The sequence below is a fragment of the Phyllosticta citriasiana genome (genome assembly GCF_038021145.1).
Source record: "Phyllosticta citriasiana strain CBS 120426 chromosome Unknown IWZ02scaffold_3, whole genome shotgun sequence".
Lineage (NCBI taxonomy): Eukaryota > Fungi > Ascomycota > Dothideomycetes > Botryosphaeriales > Phyllostictaceae > Phyllosticta > Phyllosticta citriasiana.
This window is the reverse complement of record NW_027117280.1, coordinates 705,593-707,485: the sequence shown is the minus strand read 5'-3', so window position 1 is coordinate 707,485 and position 1,893 is coordinate 705,593. Positions and strand designations below refer to the sequence as shown.

The following is a 1,893-nucleotide window of genomic DNA, read 5'->3' as shown; positions in this document are numbered from 1 at the left end:
TGCCGCTCGTTGGGCACACATAACAGAAGGTCAAAGGTGTTTCGTTCCCTTTCAGCTATGTATTCGATTCTGCTTTTCTTGGCGCGTGAAGGAAGTAACTACTCCAGACAATAGACGGTTTGAGGGAATTCCAGCCGAACATGTGCGCATTGCACGCTGCCTAAGCAGTTGCAATGCGGTAGACAAGCTTTTTGGCGCTCACCTTGCCCTGGCGCAAGTCGTCCAACCCGTTCAACACACCTTCCAATCCGCCCTCTCTGACGTCTTGTGGGTGGACACGGAACTTCTTTTCTTCAAGCAATTGCTGGCTCAACCCGAAGAACGTGACCCCAAATTCATGATCCTCTTTCTTTGCTGGGAAGTTGTGACCCATTTTTTCGAACTCCTCTCCGAAAATACAGTATCCAAGCGTCACATTGGATTTGACGTCCTTGCGAGGGAAATCGACCGGCAACAGGGCACTATATCGCGGCTGCTTGGAAGCTGTCTCAGATGAAAGAGCGTCCGCGCAAATTTGGGGCGATGAGTGCTCTGAGATGCAGTCGAAGGCATGGTAAAGCGAATTTTGAGTGTAGGCTCTGATATCTGCGCCACACGTGGGGCTGTGATAATCGAAGACAGCATCGGCACCAAGGGACCGGACGAAGTCAAAGTTGCGCGGCGAACAAGTGGTGAGGACTTCAAGCCCGGATCTGAAATGGAATCTGTTTTCAATTTTGGGTCTGATGTGGATTGCCGACTGGGGGAAACTCACAGTTTTGCGAATTGAATCGCCAAACTGCCGGTGGCAGTGCTCCCAGCGTAAATCAGCACTGGGAACTTGGATGCTGCCGGCTGACTTGGGAGTGGGAGGCCCAAGGATTGGTACAGACCCTGACCAATCGTTGTGATGCCGCCTCCCAGGGTGGCCGCCTCTTCCCAACTGAGTCTGTCCGGTTTCTTCATTTGGATGCCGTCCCTCGCCATAATGTACTCTGCGAAAGCACCATCCTCTTTGTTGCTCGAGTTGCCTCCATGAGCGAAGCCTGCAACTTTGTCCCCAACAGCAACATGCTTGACACCAGGGCCCACCTCTTGGACGACTCCGGCATAGTCAATGCCAGTAGTGCAGCCTTCCGGCGACATGAAATCAATTTGCTTCCAGTCGGTGGGGTTCAGGGCAACGGCCATCGTTTTGACCAAAGCATAGCCGGGCCGGAGTTGCGGGAGGGGGACGTCTTCGACCTCAGCGTGGCCTTTCGATTTGATCTTGACAGCCTTCATTTTTCTGGATTGATTGATGATGGAATCACGATTGACTTGGGTGGTGAGATTGAAACATCGTGTTATTCAGAAAGCTATATACTTTTCTATTCATCCACACGGCTCGAGATGGTGTTCTGTGCCAAGTGTGTAACTAGTCAAGCTCGCCGAGGGGTCGCGGAGCCGATTTCAACCCACGGACGACGACGCCCCATGGTCGGTAAGTTAGATAGCCTACTTGTAAATCTCGTAGGACATTTATGATATGTAAGCAATGTGTACTTCTTTTAGGAAAAATATTATAGGATCTATAAGATGTAGATAAGATAGGAAAAAAGAAAGTAGAAAGTTATAAGGTAGTAGGACCGACACCACGACGCTAGCCGACCTAAAAAGGCATAGTAAGCGAGATAGTAGCTATCTCGCTTAGTCGGTCTATATATTAGGGTAGTAGCATGACACCTAGATTCCTCTATAAACTCTTACCTAATTATAAAACTTTTTATAGTATCTTTCTTAGTAGGTCTTAAAGTACTAGTTTATACCCTTATATTACTACTAATACTTATTACTACCTAGTAAGGGGTAAAAATGTGCTTTTTCTCCTACTCTTTCTACTCCGAAAATTTTTTCCTACCTACTAAGGTTCGG

General features: G+C 48.2%; 1 protein-coding gene across 1 annotated transcript; it reads right to left on the bottom strand.

Annotated features, from left to right (window-relative positions):
• IWZ02DRAFT_443958 (chaperonin 10-like protein) lies at positions 1 to 1,326 on the bottom strand. Its single transcript, XM_066767073.1, has 2 exons — positions 755 to 1,326; positions 1 to 692 (listed from the first exon to the last, which is right to left on the bottom strand). Exons 1-2 carry the CDS (start codon positions 1,261 to 1,263, stop codon positions 161 to 163), a joined length of 1,041 nt encoding a protein of 346 aa, XP_066625094.1. The 5' UTR covers positions 1,264 to 1,326; the 3' UTR covers positions 1 to 160.
• Between the last annotated feature and the right edge of the window lie 567 nt (positions 1,327 to 1,893).